Source organism: Salmo trutta, chromosome 17, assembly GCF_901001165.1.
Source record: "Salmo trutta chromosome 17, fSalTru1.1, whole genome shotgun sequence".
NCBI lineage: Eukaryota > Metazoa > Chordata > Actinopteri > Salmoniformes > Salmonidae > Salmo > Salmo trutta.
The window spans coordinates 1,697,102-1,717,018 of NC_042973.1; the positions used below are offsets into that span (position 1 = coordinate 1,697,102).

The 19,917-nt window shown below is 45.4% G+C and overlaps 2 protein-coding genes and 1 long non-coding RNA gene across 5 annotated transcripts in view; 2 read left to right on the forward strand and 1 right to left on the reverse strand.

Moving 5' to 3' along the window:
* Positions 1–19,917, forward strand: part of tmem131 (transmembrane protein 131) — a 118,147-nt gene that overhangs the window by 32,110 nt on the left and 66,120 nt on the right. For both annotated transcript variants that reach the window (XM_029695365.1, XM_029695364.1), the window contains exons 6-7: positions 18,078–18,194; positions 18,439–18,561. In XM_029695365.1, the coding sequence (XP_029551225.1) occupies positions 18,078–18,194; positions 18,439–18,561 (240 nt within the window). The remainder of the gene's footprint in view (positions 1–18,077; positions 18,195–18,438; positions 18,562–19,917) is intronic.
* LOC115151432 (homocysteine S-methyltransferase-like) lies at positions 1,055–7,895 on the reverse strand. Of its 2 annotated transcripts, none has more exons than XM_029695367.1 (8): positions 7,595–7,895; positions 7,332–7,399; positions 7,060–7,232; positions 5,989–6,092; positions 4,410–4,571; positions 3,498–3,703; positions 3,104–3,183; positions 1,055–1,688 (listed from the first exon to the last, which is right to left on the reverse strand). In XM_029695367.1, exons 1-8 carry the CDS (start codon positions 7,700–7,702, stop codon positions 1,582–1,584), a joined length of 1,008 nt encoding a protein of 335 aa, XP_029551227.1. In that variant the 5' UTR covers positions 7,703–7,895; the 3' UTR covers positions 1,055–1,581. The 2 variants fall into 2 exon arrangements, with proteins under 2 accessions (XP_029551227.1, XP_029551226.1); XM_029695366.1 differs by having other exon boundaries at positions 7,048–7,232.
* On the forward strand, positions 8,044–16,048 carry LOC115151434 (uncharacterized). The gene is made up of 3 exons (XR_003867290.1): positions 8,044–8,156; positions 9,000–9,011; positions 15,837–16,048. It is a non-coding gene; the product is annotated as an uncharacterized LOC115151434 (long non-coding RNA).

Genomic DNA, 19,917 nt, shown 5'->3' on the forward strand with positions numbered 1-19,917 from the left:
TCCTGCAAGACAGGAATGTCAGTGTTCTGCCATAGCCAGCGAAGAGCCCGGATCTCAATCCCATTGAGCACGTCTGGGACCTGTTGAATCGGAGGGTGAGGGCTAGGGCCACTCCCCCCAGAAATGTCCGGGAACTTACAGGTGCCTTGGTGGAAGAGTGGGGTAACATCTCACAGCAAGAACTGTCAAATCTGGTGCAGTCCATGAGGAGGAGATGCACTGCAGTACTTAATGCAGCTGGTGGCCACACCAGATACTGACTGTTACTTTGGATTTTGACCCCCCCTTTGTTCAGGGACACATTATTCCATTTCTGTTAGTCACATGTCTGTGGAACTTGTTCAGTTTATGTCTCAGTTGTTGAATCTTGTTATGTTCATACAAATATTTACACATGTTCAGTTTGCTGAAAACAAACACAGTTGACAGTGAGAGGACATTCTTTTTTTGCTCAGTTTACAAGCATAGCATACCCATAACATGATGCAACCACCACTATGCTTGAAAATGTGGAGAGTGGTACTCAGTAATGTGTTGTATTCTGAACAAAAAGTTAATTGCTTTGCAATTTTTTTTACAGTATTACTGTAGTGCCTTGTTGCAAACAGGATGCATGTTTTGGAATATTTTGTATTCTTTACAGGCTTAGTATTGTGGAGTGATTACAATGTTGATCCATCCTCAGTTCTCATATCACAGCCATTAAACTCTGCAACTGTTTTAAAGTCACCATTGACCTCATGGTAAAATCCCTAAGAAGTTTCCTTCTTCTCCAGCAACTGAGTTAGGAAGGACTCCTGTATCTTTGTAGTGACTGGGTGTATTGATACACCATCCAAAGTGTAATTAATAACTTCACCATGCTCAAAGGGATATTCAATATCTGCGTCTTTTTTTTCTTTTCTTTTTTTTTTTACCCATCTACCAATAGGTGCCCTTCTTTGCAAGGCATTGGAAAACCTCATTGGTCTTTATGGTTAAATCACTGCTCCACTGAGGGACCTTACAGATAATTGTATGTGTGGGGTACAGAGATGAGGTAGTCATTCACAAATCATGTTAAACATTATTATTGAACACAGAGTGAGTCCATGAAACTTATTATGCTACTCGTTAAGCACATTGTTACTACTCAACATATTTAGGCAAACAAAGGGTTTGAATACTTATTGACTCAAGACATTTCAGCTTTATTTTTTTTTTATAAATACAAAAAAATATATATACAATTCCACTTTGATATTATGTGGTATTGTGTGTAGGACAGTAACAAAGAATGACAATTTAATCTATTTTAAATTCAGGTGGTAACACAACAAAATGTGGAAAAAGTCATAAATTGTTATAAAAAAAATATATTTTAGAATAAAGCTGTAACGTTAAAAAAAAATACAATCCAAATGCTCTTTATATAACATATGTTGCTAGTATGAGGGTTAATAAATCATTTATATAAACTCATATCAAAAGGTATCATTTTAAAATAGTTATTAATTGCATAATCTGACTGTGTGATTACATACTGTAGCAGTAATAAGAGCTCATTCCCCGGAGACCCAGACATGTTTCCATGTATCTGTCTTAAGGTCTTCCCTGTCCCCGCTGTGAAGCGTCGGACCCAGACATGTTCCCATGTATCTGTCTTCGTAGCTCCGCTATGTGAGCAGGACTGATGCGGCAACACCCTCCTGTTGGAAGACAAAACATCCTAGTTCAGGGATGGGGGTCAGGGTTCACAAAATATCTGAACTCATCAGTGGCTCGCGGGTCTGCGTACACACATCCATACCCACACATGCAGTCAGAGCCGGCCCTAACCTTTTGGGGGCCCTAAGCAGTCAGAGCCGGCCCTAGCCTTTTGGGGGCCCTAAGCAGTCAGAGCCGGCCCTAGCCTTTTGGGGGCCCTATCCATACCCACACATGCAGTCAGAGCCGGCCCTAGCCTTTTGGGGGCCCTATTCATACCCACACATGCAGTCAGAGCCGGCCCTAGCCTTTTGGGGGCCCTATTCATACCCACACAAGCAGTCAGAGCCGGCCCTAGCCTTTTTGGGGGCCCTATCCATACCCAGACATGCAGTCAGAGCCGGCCCTAGCCTTTTGGGGGCCCTATCCATACCCACACATGCAGTCAGAGCCGGCCCTAGCCTTTTAAGGGCTCTATCCATACCCACACATGCAGTCAGAGCCGGCCCTAGCCTTTTGGGGGCCCTATCCATACCCACACATGCAGTCAGAGCCGGCCCTAGCCTTTTGGGGGCCCTAAGCAGTCAGAGCCGGCCCTAGCCTTTTTGGGGGCCCTATCCATACCCAGACATGCAGTCAGAGCCGGCCCTAGCCTTTTGGGGGCCCTATCCATACCCACACATGCAGTCAGAGCCGGCCCTAACCTTTTAAGGGCCCTATCCATACCCACACATGCAGTCAGAGCCGGCCCTAGCCTTTTGGGGGCCCTATCCATACCCACACATGCAGTCAGAGCCGGCCCTAGCCTTTTGGGGGCCCTATCCATACCCACACATGCAGTCAGAGCCGGCCCTAGCCTTTTGGGGGCCCTATTCATACCCACACATGCAGTCAGAGCCGGCCCTAGCCTTTTGGGGGCCCTAAGCAGTCAGAGCCGGCCCTAGCCTTTTTGGGGGCCCTATCCATACCCAGACATGCAGTCAGAGCCGGCCCTAGCCTTTTGGGGGCCCTATCCATACCCACACATGCAGTCAGAGCCGGCCCTAGCCTTTTAAGGGCCCTATCCATACCCACACATGCAGTCAGAGCCGGCCCTAGCCTTTTGGGGGCCCTATCCATACCCACACATGCAGTCAGAGCTGGCCCTAGCCTTTTGGGGGCCCTATCCATACCCACACATGCAGTCAGAGCCGGCCCTAGCCTTTTGGGGGCCCTATCCATACCCACACATGCATAACAACATTTTGAAATTGCACCTTGTGTATTCTACCCCTCAACAGTAAGTTGTGACCCTGACTGAATTCCTAAAAAAAAAAACATTGATCTGTAAATTGTAAATTGATTCGCGGGCCTACAAAAGGGGGTCGCCCATCCCTGTACTAATACAAAGACAACATTAGTTCAGCTGTTCTCTTACCTATAAGTGCAGACCCTTGTTTCATCCACTCCAGACTCAATTCAGCTATTGAAGATAATCTATTCTCTGATTTTCTCCACCTTTTAAAGGATAAAAAAAGGTTCAAAATCAATACAAGAGATTCACTCAATACTCACTTGAAACAATTGAGGAATCGTCACGGAACTGTTGACCGAAGTGAAAAGTTGATCTAGCCTGGATTTCTTATACTACAGCAGACATCAGCGTGTAGCCAAATGATACAGTGTGTTTAGTACTACTACCTGGATGTGTAAAGCCAAGGTCTTCATCCCAAATAGCAACCTAATCCCTATTTAGTGCACTACTTTTAACCAGAGACCTATGGAATAGAGTTCCATTTGGGATGCGTTCAAGGTGATTTAGTTTCACTCACCCAGAGTATGTATCCCACTCCTCTCCACTGTTGGGGTAAACCACCCAGCCGAGGCCTGGTCTCCTCTGTGTCCTGGCTGAGTCTAGGAGGGGCTTGACCAGGGCTGGAGGACAGCAATTCACCCCTACAGCCACCAGCTGACTGGACCTACTGGCCAGCTGGACCGCCTCAGAGAAACGACTGCTGTCAGATATACACTGGCCATCCTGAGGAGAATAGAAGACATATCACTGTATTCTTACATCCCATATTTATAGCAACAAAACACTCAAACTGGACAGTTTTATCAAAGACTCAATCATGGACACTCTTACTGACAGTTCTGGCTGCTTTGTATGATGTATTGTTGTCTCTACCTTCTTGCCCTTTGTGCTGTTGGCTGTGCCCAATAATGTTTGTACCATGTTGTGCTGCTACCATGTTGTTGTCATGTTGTGTTGCTACCATGTTGTTGTCATGTTGTGTTGCTACCATGTTGTGTTGCTACCATGTTATTGTCATGTTGTGTTTCTACCATGTTGTGTTGTCATGTGTTGCTGCCTTGCTATGTTGTTGTCTTAGGTCTCTCTTTATGTAATGTTGTCTCTCTTGTCGTCATGTGTGTTTTGTCCTATATTTATATTTTATTTATTAAATCCCAGCCCTCGTCCCCACGAGGCCTCTTGGTAGGCCATCATTGTAAATGAGCATTTGTTCTTAACTGACTTGCCTAGTTAAATAAAGGTTAACTAACTAACGAGAATCAATGTGTCTTTCCTAGATCCCTTGCGTCCTCTCTCTTTGCCTATTTCTCAGAACGCTTTGGTAAAGAATGTTCAAGGGTAGGAACTTAGGAGGCGAGGAGAAAGGACGGCGAGAAATCAAGGAAAGACAAATTGAGAAAGAGTCTTAATTACATATAGCGAGAATTACCTTACAGGAGAAGGCCAGCCATGCTTTAGAATCTGGAAACTCTCTGAGCAGCTCCACCAGAGCTTCTGCCTCCTTCACGCTTGGGATGGTTTCCATGGCAATGAGGTCGACCCCTGCTGTAACTAGACAGTGGACCTGGGGGCGGTGCCAGGCTTTCAGTTCCTGGACACACACACACACACACACACACACAGACAGACAGACAGACAGACAGACAGACAGACAGACAGACAGACAGACAGACAGACAGACAGACAGACAGACAGACAGACAGACAGACAGACAGACAGACAGACAGACAGACAGACAGACAGACAGACAGACAGACAGACAGACAGACAGACAGACAGACAGACAGACAGACAGACAGACAGACAGACAGACAGACAGACAGACAGACAGACAGACAGACAGACAGACAGACAGACAGACAGACAGACAGACAGACAGACAGACAGACAGACAGACAGACAGACAGACAGACAGACAGACAGACAGACAGACAGACAGACAGACAGACAGACAGACAGACAGACAGACAGACAGACAGACAGACAGACAGACAGACAGACAGACAGACAGACAGACAGACAGACAGACAGACAGACAGACAGACAGACAGACAGACAGACAGACAGACAGACAGAGATTTCAAAACATTTTGGGCACAATCAGAATGTGGACAAGATCAGGACAAAGGACGCATGTTAGCAGTAGGTATAAACGAGGCTAGAGACTGAGCGCAGACAAACCATAGGAACACTAGTCTACTATACTGAACAAAAAATATAAAACGCAACATGCAACAATTTCAACGATTTCACTGAGTTACAGTTCATATAATGAAATTAGTCAATTGAAATAAATTCATTAAGCCCTTAATCTATGGATTTCACATGACTGGGCAGGGGCGCAGCCATGGGTGGGGAGCCAGGCCCAGCCAAACAGAATGAGTTTTCCCCCACAAAAGGGCTTTACTCCAGACATAAATACTCCTAAATTTCATCAGCTGTCCAGGTGGCTGGTCTCAGACGATCCCGCAGGTGAAGAACCTGGTTGTGGAGGTCCTGGGTTGGCGTGGTTACACGTGGTCTGCGGTTGGATGTACTGCCGAATTCTCTTAAACGACGTTGGAGGCGGCTTATGGTAGAGAAATGAACATTCAATTATCTGGCAACAGCTCTGGTGGACATTCCTGCAGTCAGCATGCCAATTGCAGGCTCTGTCAAAATTGAGGCATCTGTGGCATTGTGTTGTGTGACAAAACTGCACATTTACGAGTGGCCTTTTATTGTACCCCAGCACAAGGTGCACCTGTGTAATGATCATGCTGTTTGATCAGCTTCTTGATATTCCACACCTGTCAGGTGGATGGATTATCAAAGGAGAAATGTTCACTAACTGGGATGTAAATACATTTCTGCTCTTTAGAGAAATAAGCTTTTTGTGCGTATGAAACATTTCTGAGATCTTTTTATTTCAGCTCATTAAACATGGAACCAACACTTTACCATGTTGCGTTTTCTATTTTGATTCAGTATAGATAATGATAGGTCAACCCCAATGCGAGTTGCCTTACCTCAACACTCATCTCCGCAGCGTAAGCGCCAGTGTACTCTGAGCCGTTGTGCAGAAAGGCCCCGTAAGGGCCAACAGAGCCTGCCACCAGAGGCACCCTGCGATCTGAGAAAATAGAAAGATGTAATATAATGAACATTAACAAACTCTGATCATAGAAATAAGAACTTCAGAGACATCGGGATCATGTCCAAATTACAGGATCTCTGAGTGCCTGGCTGAGCTGGTAGGTCCTGAGCAGCTTAGCCAATGTTTGCAATGACGATGAAAAAAAAAAACATCCGATCGCTAATTAATAAATAATAATAATTGATTGGATTTATATAGTGCTTTCCTACCAAGTGAGGTTCCTCAAAGCGCTTTTCATAGTAGGGGGAAACTCACCTCATTCACCTTCAATGTTTACAGAGGCCTGGAATGCAATAGTTTTGTGTACAACATGAAGTTTGTAATTAGACTGAGTGTCTGTGTCTTGCTGCGTTCCACCTCTGGGCAGCCAAATGTTTTAGGAAGCCAAGCATGTATTCAGACCGGTGAAGAGAGACTGACAGTGGGCGAGTTCGTTTTGCGTCACCTGATGCCATATATGCTGATAACGTGGCGAGAGTAAATAGCTGCATGTAACTCAGCAGCTAAGAAGAACATGAAATCGCTAAACTGCCTGTTTGTATCGTGCTTATGTTTGCAATACTTACAAAGTTTGTACGAACAGGTCGATAATGTATTTTGTGTAAAACATGTAAATGTAGCTGAATGAAGCTTACTCCTCTCCTGAAAAAAATAACATGAATTTGCGCTTAATGAGGCATGGAATTCAATAGTTAGAACAGTTTTGTACAACATTAAGTTTATAGGCTACACCAGTGACCAGACAATGTGCAGAATTGCAGGAAATTAACTCAAAAGGTTAAAAAAAAAAAAAAAACTCTGCTGTCAAGAGGGGGGGGGCGCTAAAATGTGTGTGTGTGTGTGTGTGGGGAGGGGCACAGGAACATTTTTTGTTGACCCCCCACCCCATCCATGGCCTAGGATGTTGTCACTAACTCCACCTGTAACTTACAGTGCTGCTCACCTGATGGAGGCTGGTCAGCCATAAAGTGTTTGACAGTCTCTCTGGCCAGGGTCACTCCTGACATGATGAGTTGGTTGGCCTGTTCAGGGGTGACGTCCAGGTGCCTGGTGAAGCCCTCAACACTAGCCTGGTACGTGGCTGTAGTTATCACATCAGCACCAGCACACAGAAACCTAGGAAGAGAGAGAGAGACAACACATCTGTAATGCTTTGCAACAGTAAAGGCAGAAGTACAACAACAATCAATCAATAGTCTATGTTAAACAACTCACCTGTAATGAGCATCTTTAATAGCCTGTGGATTAGTATGTAGCAGCCTTGCACTCCACAAAGGATCTCCCTGTATCCACGCAAAACATTCTAGTCAAATATACAGGATGTGAAGTACAGGAGCATATTCATTATGCCGATTCTGTTGCAAACCTGCATTTGTCCAACACAATATTTTGTTTAAGTTGCTGTTTGGAATAATGTAATGATTACAACCCAGCTCTCTTTGGAATTACTCATAAAATGCAAATTTGATGTATTTCACCTGTAATTTACAACCTGTTGATTCCAGTTCTGTTGCCAGTCCACCATCTATAATAAGTGGACCCCGACCAATATCCATGAAAGGTTTTAGAATATCCGTTTTGTCCATGGTCACCTACTGGTAGTCTATCTCACTCGGCCATTTATCTTTGACTAAATTAAAGTAACGTTACTAAGCCGGTGCTGCACCTTGTCCTCTTCGGGTAAAAGCAAGATTGGTTATTTATTAACATATTTAACTACCTCCATCTCTGACAAAACCAAAACACAACAAGTTAACCCACGTTGCGCAAGGGGTCATAGTTGTACTTCCGGAAACAACATTATTATTATTATTATTATTATTATTATTTTTGCATTCGTTGCTAATTCTGTACAAATTCGCGTCCTATATTTATTTAAAGCGTCCAAGTTATTTATTTGTTGTTATAAAATCAATTTGTTGCCCGTGTTAAACATTTCTGCGCATGTTGCTATGGTGATACGTTGTAAAAAAAAAAAAAAAAAGCTAACTAGCTAACCAAACGAACTGTCACCATCGGGAATCTCTATCTAAAATAATGGTAAGATAAAGCATCGCTAGCTACCCTTTGTAGTTTCATAAATGTAGGTGCTACCCAAAGCATTAAAAGAGACATGCCTCTGTACATGTTTGAAATGGTGTACGATTTAGGAAGCAGTGAACCGTCGTTTGCGAACTTTGGCTAGCATAGCTAGCGCAATGACTGTATAAGCTAGCTAGATAACCAACCAAAGTAACATTACTTAGACTTTGTTTTATTGAACCTTTATTTAACTTGGCAAGTCAGTTAAGAACAAATTCTTATTTTACAATGACGGCCTAGGAACAGTGGGTTAACTGCCTTGTTCAGGGGCAGAAGGACAGATTTCTACCTTGTCAGCTCAGGGATTCAATCCAGCAACCTTTCGGTTAACGTTACCCGCCCGACGCTGTTACTAGGCTACCTGCCGCCCCAATGCAGGCTGAAACAAGAATAGTTTGTCATTTTTACATCATACAACCAAGCGAAGTTACTTGGTCAGTTGAAATACTTGACGCAAATAATATATTTTTGTTTGCTAACGTTAGGCTCCCCAGGCCATTGTGGTAAATTAGTTACCGTATTTTCTACCGGTAGATGGAGTAATTTCCCCACAATGAGCTGTCCAGGTTGTGTGATGGACAGAAAGTCTTATCAGTAGAATCATGTTTGTTCTACTGTTTGGCCTCTAACGTCCCGCAGTGGTATTAATAATGTATAGCTGATATAAAGGCATTTGTGGGGAGAAGATAGTGACAGAATTTTCTCCAACACTTACATGTGTATCATTTACATGTGTGTCATTTTGTCTTTCATATCATTGACCATGACTGGGTCTCATCCATCCATGACATGTCCAACTAGGAGACCAGTACAGTAAGTATGACAGTTAAGTCAACTGAATTTGGCTTACCTGCCAAGCAATCAGTTGACCAACTGCACTGACGTGCATTGTAGACTAGCTTAGAGGTGCATTGGCAGATTAAATATGCTCACAAGACCATATTTTTTTTTAACCTTTATTTAACTAGGCAAGTCAGTTAAGAACAAATTCTTATTTTCAATGACAGCCTAGGAACAGTGGGTTAACTGCCTTGTTCAGGGGCAGAACGACAGATTTCTACCTTGTCAGCTCGGGTATTTGAACTTGCAACCTTTCGGTTACTAGTCCAATGCTCTAACCACTAGGCTACCTGCTGGTTACTAGTCCAACGCTCTAACCACTAGGCTACCTGCTGGTTAGTAGTCCAACGCTCTAACCACTAGGCTACCTGCTGGTTACTAGTCCAACGCTCTAACCACTAGGCTACCTTTCGGTTACTAGTCCAACGCTCTAACCACTAGGCTACCAGCTGGTTACTAGGCCAATGCTCTAACTACTAGGCTACCTTTCGGTTACTAGTCCAACGCTCTAACCACTAAGCTACCTGCTGGTTACTAGTCCAACGCTCTAACCACTAGGCTACCTGCTGGTTACTAGTCCAACGCTCTAACCACTAGGCTACCTGCTGGTTACTAGTCCAACGCTCTAACCACTAGGCTACCTGCTGGTTACTAGTCCAACGCTCTAACCACTAGGCTACCTGCTGGTTACTAGTCCAACGCTCTAACCACTAGGCTACCTGCTGGTTACTAGTCCAACGCTCTAACCACTAGGCTATGCTGCCGCCCCCGTATTCACAAAGCATCTTATAGTAGTAGCGCTGATCTAGGATCAGTTTTGCCTTTTTGGATCATAATGAATAAGACAGGGGGACTAGATAATTAAAGCAGCCCTCTGAGAAACTTTGTGAATACGGACCAGTACCAATTTTCTAAGCATTTTGTATTACTGTATAACAAATCTCTCTTACCTAGTTTATCGCTCACTGTACGTGATTCATTTTGTGAGGAATATTGATCTACCTTAGTGCAGGCAGCAGCAGGAGATGTTTCCATTGATAGCACTGTGGGACAGCAGGTGTCTGAGAAAGAATGGTCTTTCTCTTCCCAGAGCTGGCTGAAATGAAGGCTCTGCTCTGTGTGGTGGGAGACCACATGGATCTACTTATCACAACTTGGCCTGGCTAGCACAGATGTTAGTTTAGGCTGGGTGTACACTGCACGACTTTCAAAATACTAACATCGCTGAGCCTCTCACATTCAACTTTCCTGTCGTTTTTTTGTTGTTGTCTTGCCAACGTAGTGGGTGCGTATACTAAATGATTTGGCAGAGACGGAAGGTCACACACTACAAGATTCTTCACTTGGTCGTGAGGATTCTCCATGCCAACACGCTGTCTCTCTAAAACAATGATGTGATTACATTGTTAACGTAGCTACAACACGAGCTGTAGCAAAAAGCAGCCTCATAAATGTTTTCAGTCAGACATTGACACTTGCCATATAGAGTTGAAATATCTAGCTAACGTTTTGAATTGAATATCATTGCTTGTGAACTTCAGAGCTGTAACGATTTGACACTTTGGTTAAAGTCATGGCTCCCGCTCGAGAGTCTTCACATTCTGGGTGATTACAACATCATCATCTCACTCGCCTCTTCTCTGGTGAGCTCTTATTGGCTATTGCTGATCATCATTCTCAAAACCTATAGACCTTCAGTGGTGAACCTATAGACCTTCAGTGGTGAACCTATAGACCTTCAGTGGTGAACCTATAGACCTTCAGTGGTGAACCTATAGACCTTCAGTGGTGAACCTATAGACCTTCAGTGGTGAACCTATAGACCTTCAGTGGTGAACCTATAGAGGTGAACCTATAGACCTTCAGTGGTGAACCTATAGGCTTTCAGTGTGTGACAGGTTTGTGTTTTATTTTCATCAACAACAAAAAAATTGTACCCCCTTTTTCAAACTTGTCTCATCGCTGCAACTCCCCAACAGGCTCGGGAGAGACGAAGGTCGAGCCATGCGTCCCCCGAAACATGACCCGTCAAACCGTGCTTCTTAACACTCGGCCGCTTAACCCAGAAGCCAGCTGCACCAATGTGTCGGAGGAAACACCATTCAACTGACAACCGTAGTCAGCCTGCAGGCTCCCGGCCCGCCACAAGAAGTCGCTAGAGCGCGATGAGCCAAGTAAAGCCCCCCCGGCCAAACCCTCCCCTAACCCGGACGACACTGGGCCGCCCTGTGGGACTCCCGGTCAAAGCTGGCTGTGACACAGCCTGATATCAAACCCGGGTCTGTAGTGACGCCTCAAGCACTGCGATGCAGTGTGTTAGACCGCTGTGCCACTTGAAAGGCCCAGGTTCATGATTTTGAAAGGACAGCAACTGTAATGACCAACCTGTCCTCTAAATACACCTCTGCTGTCTTCAACCAGGATCTCAGCAATCATTGCCTCATTGCCTGCGTCCGTAATGGGTCTGCGGTCAAACAACCACCCCTCATCACTGTCAAACGCTCCCTAAAACACTTCAGCGAGCAGGCCTTTCTAATCGACCTGGCCCGGGTATCTTGGAAGGATATTGACCTCATTCCGTCAGTAGAAGATGCCTGGTTATTCTTTAAAAGTGCTTTCCTCACCATCTTAAATAAGCATTCCCCATTCAGAAAATGTAGAACCAGGAACAGATATAGCCCTTGGTTCACTCCAGACCTGTCTGCCCTTGACGAGTACTAAAACATCTTCGAAGGGGGAGACACTCTAGACCCAAACTGTTACAGACCTATATCTATCCTACCCTGCCTTTCTAAGGTCTTTGAAAGCCAAGTTAACAAACAGATCACCGACCATTTCGAATCCCACCGTACCTTCTCCACTATGCAATCTGGTTTCCAAGCTGGTCATGGGTGCACCTCAGCAAAGCTCAAGGTCCTAAACGATACCATAACCGGCATCGATAAAAGACAATACTGTGCTGCCGTATTCATCGACCTGGCCAAGGCTTTCGACTGTCAATCACCGCATTCTTATCAGCAGACTCAACAGCCTTGGTTTCTCAAATGATTGCCTCGCCTGGTTCACCAACTACTTCTCAGACAGAGTTCACTGTGTCAAATCGGAGGGCCTGTTGTCCGGACCTCTGGGAGTCTCTATGGGGGTGCCACAGGGTTCAATTCTCTGGCCGACTCTTTTCTCTGTAAACATCAATGATGTCGCTCTTGCTGCTGGTGAGTCTCTGATCCACCTCTACGCAGACAACACCATTCTGTATACCTCTGGCCCTTCTTTGGACACTGTGTTAACTAACCTCCAGACGAGCTTCAATGCCATACAACTCCGTGGCCTCCAACTGCTCTTAAACGCTAGTAAAACTAAATGAATGCTCTTCAACCGATCGCTGCCTGCACCTGTCCGCCCATCTAGCATCACTACTCTGGACGGTTCTTAGAATATGTGGACAACTACAAATACCTGGGTGTCTGGTTAGACTGTAAACTCTCCTTCCAGGTTAAACTCTCCTTCCAGACTCACATTAAGCATCTCCAATCCAAAATTAGATCTAGAATCGGCTTCCTATTTTGCAACAAAGCATCCTTCACTCATGCTGCCAAACATACCCTCGTAAAACTGACTATCCTACTGATCCTGAACTTTGGTGATGTCATTTACAAAATAGCCTCCAACACTCTACTCAGCAAATTGGATGTAGTCTATCACAGTGCCATCCGTTTTGTCACCAAAGCCCCATATACTACCCACCATTGCGACCTGTATGCTCTCGTTGGCTGGTCCTCGCTAAATATTCGCCACCAAACCCACTGGCTCCAGGTCATCTATACGTCTTTGCTAAGTAAAGTTCTGCCTTATCTCAGCTCACTGGTCACCATAGCAACACCCACCCGTAGCACGCGCTCCAGCAGGTATATTTCACTGGTCATCCCCAAAGCCAACACCTCTTTGGCCACCTTTCCTTCCAGTTCTCTGCTGCCAATGACTGGAACAAATTGCAAAAATAAGTTGGAGACTTATATCTCCCTCACTAACTTCAAGCGTCAGCTGTCAGAGCAGTTTACCGATCACTGCAGCTGTACGTAGCCCATCTGTAAATAGCCCATCCAACCAACCTCATCCCCATAATTATTATTTATTTTTTTTCTGCTCTTTTTGCACACCAGTATTTCTACTTGCGCATCCTCATCTGCACATATCACTCCAGTGTTAATTGCTAAATTGTAATTTCTTCGCCACTATTGGCCTATTTATTGCCTTACCTCCTTACTTCATTTGCACACACTGTACATAGATTTTCTATTGTGTTATTGACTGTACGTTTGTTTATTCCATGTGTAACTCGGTGTTGTTGTTTGTGTCGCACTGCTTTGCTTTATCTTGGCCAGGTCGCAGTTGTAAATGACAACTTGTTCTGAACTGGCCTACCTGGTTAAATAAAGGTGGAATAAAAATAATAATAATAATCCAGATTGCCGGTTGTGCGCACTTGGCTTTACTCCTCCTCCTCTCCTTTTATCTACTCCTCTTTCTTCTCCTTCATCTCCCTCCGTGTCTCTCTCCTTTCCTCTGTACCTTCTTTTCTCCTTTCCTCTGTACCTCTCTGCTCTCCTTTCCTCTGTACCTCTCTGCTCTCCTTTCCTCTGTTCCACTCTGCTCTCCTTTCCTCTGTTCCACTCTGCTCTCCTTTCCTCTGTACCTCTCTGCTCTCCTTTCCTCTGTACCTCTCTGCTCTCCTTTCCTCTGTTCCACTCTGCTCTCCTTTCCTCTGTTCCACTCTGCTCTCCTTTCCTCTGTTCCACTCTGCTCTCCTTTCCTCTGTTCCACTCTGCTCTCCTTTCCTCTGTTCCACTCTGCTCTCCTTTCCTCTGTTCCACTCTGCTCTCCTTTCCTCTGTACCTCTCTGCTCTCCTTTCCTCTGTTCCACTCTGCTCTCCTTTCCTCTGTTCCACTCTGCTCTCTGCTCTCCTTTCCTTTTCTCCTTCCATCTCCCCTCATGGCTCTCTCCTCTGCTCCATTCTGTCCCTCATGCATCCCTACCTCACTACTGGGATTCTGCCTCTTCTCTGTCTAGGAAAGTAAACCATACACACTTGTTTAAAAAAAAATGATAGTTAGCTAACTCTTTAAAAAGCTTAAGCTAAGTAAAGTTTCATTTAATTCAGGCTGATTTGACGTTAGCTAGCTAAGTAAAGTTTCATTTAATTCAGGCTGATTTTAACGTTAGCTAGCTAAGTAAAGTTTCATTTAATTCAGGCTGATTTTAACGTTAGCTAGCTAAATTAACATTACCTGACACTTGTCCCTGCTCCCCCCTTTCGCTTTCGCCGCTTTTTCTCATTTGAGAAAAAAAAGAAGACAGCTAGCTACATTTATCTATCTTGCTTGCACTTGATACAGTTCCAAAGGAACTAGCTAGCTAACTTGCTAGACTAGTAACGTTAGTTAACCATGTTCCTATCATCAACATACTTGTGGATATTGGATAGCTAACTGCCGTTACAATTGTGGCAGCAATATTATAGATGTAATTGATGTTAACCTTCAGAACTGTGTTGAACCCAGACAGATTATCTATTTACCATGAAAAGCTAATGTGCTTTTTACAACATTTTATTGAAACTATGTTTGGTAGGAAAAATAAGGTTTCTTTTGGTGTGGCGGCAATGATTCTGCAGATGAAACACTGGCCCACCCTACTGGGGAGCCAGGCCCTGACAGGCCAATCAGATTGATGGTTTAAAAGCATTGTTGTTGATTTTAGACCATCAAATTTGTGATTTTTTTCTTCTACATGTTGCTAAAATGGCTGTCACTTCCACTTTAAATGAAACAAAGTTTCACACACAAGTTATTTTCAAAGAGATGGCTAACAACAGCACTGCAGTAAAAAAACACAGTTCCACTCACCAGATTATGCCCAATTGAAACTTAACTTCTTGTTGAAAGTTATTCTTAAAAAAGGGAGAAGCTAACAAATTAGCAACAATATCCTCTTTGATAACATTTGCTGCAGCTGCAAAATAGCCGGACTGGCTATTTAAGTCAAAATGTGATTGGTTGATTCCACTGTCACTCCAAAATTTTGCCCTAATACAGTTGAATGGCAGATGCCTTTTTCTAACTTCTGATGGCCTAGCCAATGGCTGACTTAGCTAGCTCGGTTTATCTGCCCAGAGACCAGCAAAGAAAAATCCTTATTGGATCTTTTTTTCCCTCTTCAGTGTTAACCCTTTCCTTTCCAACAAAAACTGACGAGATTAAATCAGAACATAATTGAAAATAATAATTAATTATCATATTATAATAATCATTATTTTATAAATCCTTTGCCCTTCTCTGAAGGTGTAGAAGGCCCAGTGGCTCTATTTTTCCCCAGAATGCATTATTTCACTATTCGTAATGTCAAGAACCCCCAGATGTTGTTCTGAAATATGAACACAGAAATACTGGACATTTAGAACTCTTATTATGGTGGCAATTTGACAATTACAATCATGGTCTTGAATTGGACTAGTATTTTTCTAGTCTTGGTCTTGTCTTGGACCTTGGACCCCTTGTCTCAGTCTTGACTCAGTCTCCCCTCCTCCCCACTCCCCTCCGGGCTTGGTCTTGACTTGGACTCGATTTACCCCGGTCTTGGTCTTGAATCGGTCGCGCTTTAGGTGGTCTCAAACACAACACTTGTAACCTTTTACATCCTTGTAACCTGCATCCTTAACCTCTGTTAGATCAACTCATTAGGTCACTGTGTTAGGTCACTGTCTGACATCCCTCTGCTTCTCACTGTTGTCCTGTCTTCAGGAGGAGCGTTTTGCCTTCCTGGCAGAGTGGTATGACCCCAGTGCTGCTCTCCTGCGCCGCTACCAGCTGCTGTTCTACCCCAAGGATGGCTCTGTGGAGATGGTAAGCATTAGGCTAGGTAATCACACGGTCCTGTGGTGTAGGCAGGCCAGGGGCTGAGCTGATATAATCACACGGTCCTGTGGTGTAGGCAGGCCAGGGGCTGAGTGTGGGGAGGAGCTGATATAATCACACGGTCCTGTGGTGTAGGCAGGCCAGGGGCTGAGTGTGGGGAGGAGTTGATCAAATCACAGGGTCCTGTGGTGTAGGCAGGCCAGGGGCTGAGTGTGGGGAGGAGTTGATATAATCACACGGTCCTGTGGTGTAGGCAGGCCAGGGGCTGAGTGTGGGAGGAGTTGATATAATCACACGGTCCTGTGGTGTAGGCAGGCCAGGGGCTGAGCTGATATAATCACACGGTCCTGTGGTGTAGGCAGGCCAGGGGCTGAGCTGATATAATCACATGGTCCTGTGGTGTAGGCAGGCCAGGGGCTGAGCTGATATAATCACACGGTCCTGTGGTGTAGGCAGGCCAGGGGCTGAGTGTGGGGAGGAGCTGATATAATCACACGGTCCTGTGGTGTAGACAGGCCAGGGGCTGAGCTGATATAATCACACGGTCCTGTGGTGTAGGCAGGCCAGGGGCTGAGCTGATATAATCACACGGTCCTGTGGTGTAGGCAGGCCAGGGGCTGAGCTGATATAATCACACGGTCCTGTGGTGTAGGCAGGCCAGGGGCTGAGCTGATATAATCACACGGTCCTGTGGTGTAGACAGGCCAGGGGCTGAGCTGATATAATCACACGGTCCTGTGGTGTAGACAGGCCAGGGGCTGAGCTGATATAATCACACGGTCCTGTGGTGTAGGCAGGCCAGGGGCTGAGCTGATATAATCACACGGTCCTGTGGTGTAGGCAGGCCAGGGGCTGAGTGTGGGGAGGAGTTGATATAATCACACGGTCCTGTGGTGTAGACAGGCCAGGGGCTGAGCTGATATAATCACACGGTCCTGTGGTGTAGGCAGGCCAGGGGCTGAGCTGATATAATCACACGGTCCTGTGGTGTAGGCAGGCCAGGGGCTGAGTGTGGGGAGGAGCTGATATAATCACACGGTCCTGTGGTGTAGGCAGGCCAGGGGCTGAGCTGATATAATCACACGGTCCTGTGGTGTAGGCAGGCCAGGGGCTGAGCTGATATAATCACACGGTCCTGTGGTGTAGGCAGGCCAGGGGCTGAGCTGATATAATCACACGGTCCTGTGGTGTAGGCAGGCCAGGGGCTGAGCTGATATAATCACACGGTCCTGTGGTGTAGGCAGGCCAGGGGCTGAGCTGATATAATCACACGGTCCTGTGGTGTAGGCAGGCCAGGGGCTGAGTGTGGGGAGGAGTTGATATAATCACACGGTCCTGTGGTGTAGACGTTTCTTTATTTGTTTAGTTTACATGTCTCACTACTCAAGTCGTCTTTATTCTCGCGCAAAAAACTCCCGTGGCTTATTTTTCAAATGGGCATGTTTCGTTTCTAAATGTCTGGGCAAGAGTGAACGTTTCCCACGAGAGAGTAACGGTTAATGTGATTGGATGTTAATTATTTGACATTGTCTTGTTATTTCGCTGAACACTAGATGGTTTCATTTTAATTTTGGCATTGAAACGAGGCGACTCAGGCGAGGGGGGAAAAACTCACCCAAATGTATATAAATGTATAGCTCTGTTGGAAAATATAAATGTACTGGTTGATAATGTCAATCACATTTTTATGTGGCGTACCCCCGACGGCATTGCACGTACCCCAGTTTGGGAATACATGTTCCATCCAATGTGACCAGCCGATAATGCTCCATCCGTTGGGACCAGCCGATAATGCTCCATCCGTTGGGACCAGCCGATAATGCACCATCCGTTGGGACCAGCCGATAATGCTCCATCCGTTGGGACCAGCCGATAATGCTCCATCCGTTGAGACCAGCCGATAATGCTTTATCCGTTGGGACCAGCCGATAATGCTTTATCCGTTGGGACCAACCGATAATGCTCCATCCGTTGGGACCAGCCGATAATGCTCCATCCGTTGGGACCAGCCGATAATGCTCCATCCGTTGGGACCAGCCGATAATGCTCCATCCGTTGGGACCAGCCGATAATGCTCCATCCGTTGGGACCAGCCGATAATGCCTCTTTTCCCTCTTTCTGTTCCAGATAATCCCAGCAGGGGGAAACACGTCGTTTGATCTCGTGTTTCTCGCCAGGGCCGTAGGAAACGTAGAAAATACTTTATTTATTAATACGTCGCATCATGGAGTGTTTACATACCAGGTACTGTAGACATGTATACACACACAAATGTAGATTGTGTCCCAAATGGCACCCTATTCCGTATGTAGTGCACTACTTTTGACTAGGGCCCATAGGGTAGTGCACTATGTAGGGAATAGGGTCTCATTTGGAACAGCACCATAAACACAATATCCATTTAATAGGCTATTCCTTCAAATATAAAGAAAGATGTCAACATTAGGATGATTTTGATAAGTCTTGTGGTCTGTTCTCGTGTTTTCAGGTGTTCGGGGTGGGTGTCCCCAACCCCTACAGACTACGGCCCTTCATCGGGGCTAGAGTCCCTGTGAACGGCTGCTTCTCTCCACTCATAAACATCCACAACCCTCACAGTGAACCACTGCAGGTAAACGTGTTTATGCGTCTCTATGGTAACCACCATCAAATCAAATGTATTTATAAAGCTCTTTTTACATCGGCTGATATCTCAAGGTGCTGTACAGAAACCCAGCCTAAAACCCCCAAACAGCAAGCAATGCAGGTGTAGAAGCACAGTGGCTTAGGAAAAACTCCCTAGAAAGGCCAAAACCTAGGAAGAAACCTAGAGAGGAACCAGGCTATGAGGGGTGGCCAGTCCTCTTCTGGCTGTGCAGGAACCTAGGAAGAAACCTAGAGAGGAACCAGGCTCTGAGGAGTGGCCAGTCCTCTTCTGGCTGTGCCGGGTGGAGATTATAACAGAACATGGCCAAGATGTTCAAATGTTCATAGAAGACCAGCAGGGTCAGATAAGAATAATCACAGTGGTTGTAGAGGGTGCAACAGGTCAGCTCCTCAGGATTAAATATCAGTTGGCTTTTCATAGCCGATCATTCAGAGGATCTCTACCGCTCCTGCTGTCTCTAGAGAGTTGAAAACAGCAGGTCTGGGACAGGTAGCACGTCCGGTGAACAGGTCAGGGTTCCAGCAGGTCTGGGACAGGTAGCACGTCCGGTGAACAGGTCAGGGTTCCAGCAGGTCTGGGACAGCAGGTCTGGGACAGGTAGCACGTCCGGCGAACAGGTCAGGGTTCCAGCAGGTCTGGGACAGGTAGCACGTCCGGTGAACAGGTCAGGGTTCCATAGCCGCAGGCAGAACAGTTGAAACTGGAGCAGCAGCATAGCCAGGTGGACTAGGGACAGCAAGGAGTCATCAGGCCAGGTAGTCCTGAGGCATGGGACTCAGGTCCTCCTGCCGCAGGCAGAACAGTCCACTTTAAAAGGATGAGCTACACTCTACTAGCTCGTTTTGACAGCAAGCTGTCTAAGTTAGGGTATCATGAACGACCATCCACTAAGAAATCTATCAATGTGCCCATAACATCCACTAAGGGCCGGTTTCCTAGCCACATATTAAGTCTAGTCCCGGACAAAGAAGCACTTTCAATAGTAATTGAACATGTCCCGGGGAAACCGTCTCTTAACAGTTTATCTATCGATGTTTCCAGTTGATTAGGTTTTAGACTTGAGTCATTGATTGTTAGGGTTTGAAATAGTTTAGGTCACTTAGTGTATTCTGGTTAGTTATAATGGTGCGGCAGGGTAGCCTAGTGGTTAGAGCATTGGACTAGTAACCGGAAGGTTGCAAGATCGAATCCCCGAGCTGACAAGGTAGAAATCTGTCGTTCTGCCCCTGTTCCCCGGTAGGCCGTCATTAAAAATAAGAATTTGTTCTTAACTGACTTGCCTAGTTAAAATAAAGGTTAAATAAAATAAAATAATTGAAT